This window comes from Lucilia cuprina, chromosome 4 (genome assembly GCF_022045245.1).
Source record: "Lucilia cuprina isolate Lc7/37 chromosome 4, ASM2204524v1, whole genome shotgun sequence".
NCBI lineage: Eukaryota > Metazoa > Arthropoda > Insecta > Diptera > Calliphoridae > Lucilia > Lucilia cuprina.
The window spans coordinates 9,534,937-9,537,634 of record NC_060952.1 but is presented as its reverse complement, the minus strand read 5'-3'; the positions used below and the strand labels follow the sequence as shown (position 1 = coordinate 9,537,634).

General features: G+C 24.5%; 1 protein-coding gene across 1 annotated transcript in view; it reads left to right on the top strand.

Annotated features, from left to right (window-relative positions):
• LOC111675790 (protein PFC0760c) overlaps positions 1 to 2,698 on the top strand; it is a 4,370-nt gene that overhangs the window by 263 nt on the left and 1,409 nt on the right. The window contains exons 2-3 of the mRNA XM_046950009.1: positions 131 to 1,374; positions 2,652 to 2,695. Of these exons, the coding sequence (XP_046805965.1) occupies positions 131 to 1,374; positions 2,652 to 2,695 (1,288 nt within the window). The remainder of the gene's footprint in view (positions 1 to 130; positions 1,375 to 2,651; positions 2,696 to 2,698) is intronic.

Genomic DNA, 2,698 nt, shown 5'->3' with positions numbered 1-2,698 from the left:
GATAGATAGATAGATAGATAGATAGATAGATAGAAAATATTCTTTTGAAAATGTTTTAAACATAAATTTTCTGTAGAAAAAGTTTCTAAACATAAAATTTAAATCTTACATATTTTGTCTCTATTCTCAGGGTCCTATTAAAAGAACTAGTTTTTCCAATAATCATTTAACTAACCTGCACAAAACCGATGCCATACCATTTGCTTCATCATCCGATGAAGAAGACGACGTAATAGTGGGACAAACATTAGTAGAAATAAATACACCTTCAATGCATTTCGAAGATGAGCCACCAACACCTGCTCCAAGGAAATTGATGTCAATATATAATGAAAGTAATAATCAACTAAAAAGGTCAGAAGAAGAGGAAAACAATTTTAGTTCGGAAGAAATAAGTGAAGAGGAGGAGGATGATGACGAGGAAGAAATAGAATTTAAAAGAATACAGGACATGGAAGAGAAATATTTACAGCAAAATTCGGCAAAAACTTTAAAGGAAATAAATAGTGTGAGCAGTATTAGAAGTTCTCCTGCAGAGAATGAAATAGATAATACAGAAAAAGAGACTGAAAATGATGAGTTTCAAACGGAAAGCGAAAATGAAAGAGAAGAGGAACAAAAATCTGATTATGTACAAGAAACAGCTATAAGAGAAGAAAGCCCTGAAAGGAATCAATCTAATAAACAAGTTCTCTATTCCGAAAGCACATCTGAACTGTTTGAAAATTCAGAAACACAAATCACACTTAAAGATAATAGCTTAGAGTCTCAGGCACAAAATAACTTAATGCAAATAATACAAAATTCTTTAACAAATTTACAAATTTCATCATTAAATAATAATGAAGAACATTTCCTAAATCAAATACAATCTATATTATTAAAGGAAGGTGTTAATGAAACTATTACAGCGACAAATATATTAAATCCCGAAAAAATTGCCTTGGCTGTTGTAAATGCTTTCAAAACTACGGGAATAACAAATTTGATGTCTCTTAGTAAACAGGAAACTAAAAATGAAGAATTAATAAAGTTAACACAAGAAAATAATTATAAAGGAGATCAAGAAAAGACTGAAACTGATGAAGCAAATAAAAGCAAAGAAAGTGAAATTGAAATTGTTGAGTATAAAGATGATTATGAAGGAGAAGAAGAGTTTGAAGTAGAGGTAGAAGAAATTCAAAACAATGAACATGTTCCTAATGCTGACAATGATAATTACGATGACAATGACGATCAGGATGTTTATTACAATGCTCATTTCGATTATCGAATAACTAGCAAAACTCCGACTAGTTTTAATTCTGATGACTATATATTTCATGCGAATTTTATAAAGCAATTTCATCGAACAAATTCCACTGATAAATTAAGGTGAGACAAGACAATATACAAGAAATGTAATAACCATAATCTATAGAAAATTTTATGTTCGAAAGCTTTTTCTATAAAAAAATTTTATATTCAAAAACATTTTTATAACAAAATTTATGTTCTAGTACATTTGCTAATGAAAATTTTATGTACGAAAAGCTTTTCTATAGAAATTTTATGTTCGAAATAATTAGTTTACACATTTTCATATTCGAAAATGTTTACTATAGAAAATTATATTTTCAAAACTATTTTCTGAAAATTTTATGTTCGAATGCATTTTCTATAGAAAATTTTATATTCGAAAACATTTTTATAACAAAATTTATATTCGAATACATTTCTTAATAAAAATTTTATGTTCAAAAATTTTTTTTTTAGAAAATTTAGTATTCGAAAACTTTTAAAAACACTCTTTATAGAATATTTTATGTTCGAAAACATTTTTTATAGAAAATTTTATTTTCGAAAACCTTTTCTATAGAAAATTTCATCTTCGAAAACATTTTCTTTTCAAAATTTTTACATTCGAAAGCATTTCTAATAGAAAATTTTATGTTCGAAAACATTTTCTATAGAAATTGTTATATTCGAAAACTTTTAAAAACTCTATTTATAAAATATTTTATGTTCGAAAACATTTTTTTATAGATAAATGATGTTTGAAAACATTTTCTATAAAAATTTCATGTTCGAAAACATTTTCTACAAAAAAAATCATGTTCGAAAAGATTTTCTTTTGAAAATTTAATGTTCAAAAACATTTTCTATAGAAAATTGAATATTCCATAACATTTCTTATAGAAAAAGTTATGTTCGAAAACCATTTCTAGAAAATTTTATATTCAAAATCTTTTAAAAACATTTTTTACAGAATATTTTATTTTCGAAGATTTTCTTTTGGAAATTTATTGTTCGAAAACATTTTCTATAAAAAATATTATATTCGAAAACTTTTTCAAGAAAATTTAATACTCGAAAACTCTTAAACACTCTTTATAGAATCTTTTATATTCAAAAACATTTTCTATAGAAAATATATAAAAATATTCATGTTCGAAAACATTTTCTATAGAAAATTTCTTGTTTGAAAACGAACGGACAAATTTTTCTGTAGAAAATTTTATAATCAAAAATATTTTCGATATAAGATTTAAAAAATTTTATGTTCGAACAAATTTCTATAGAAAATTAAACGATTTTCAAAATTTTTTTCTTTAGAGAATTAATTTTATTAAAAAATATATAAAACATTTAAATTTATTTAAATTTTCCAGAGTTAAACCACATCCTCGTAAGAGTATGAGCTTCTCCAATGAGCGCA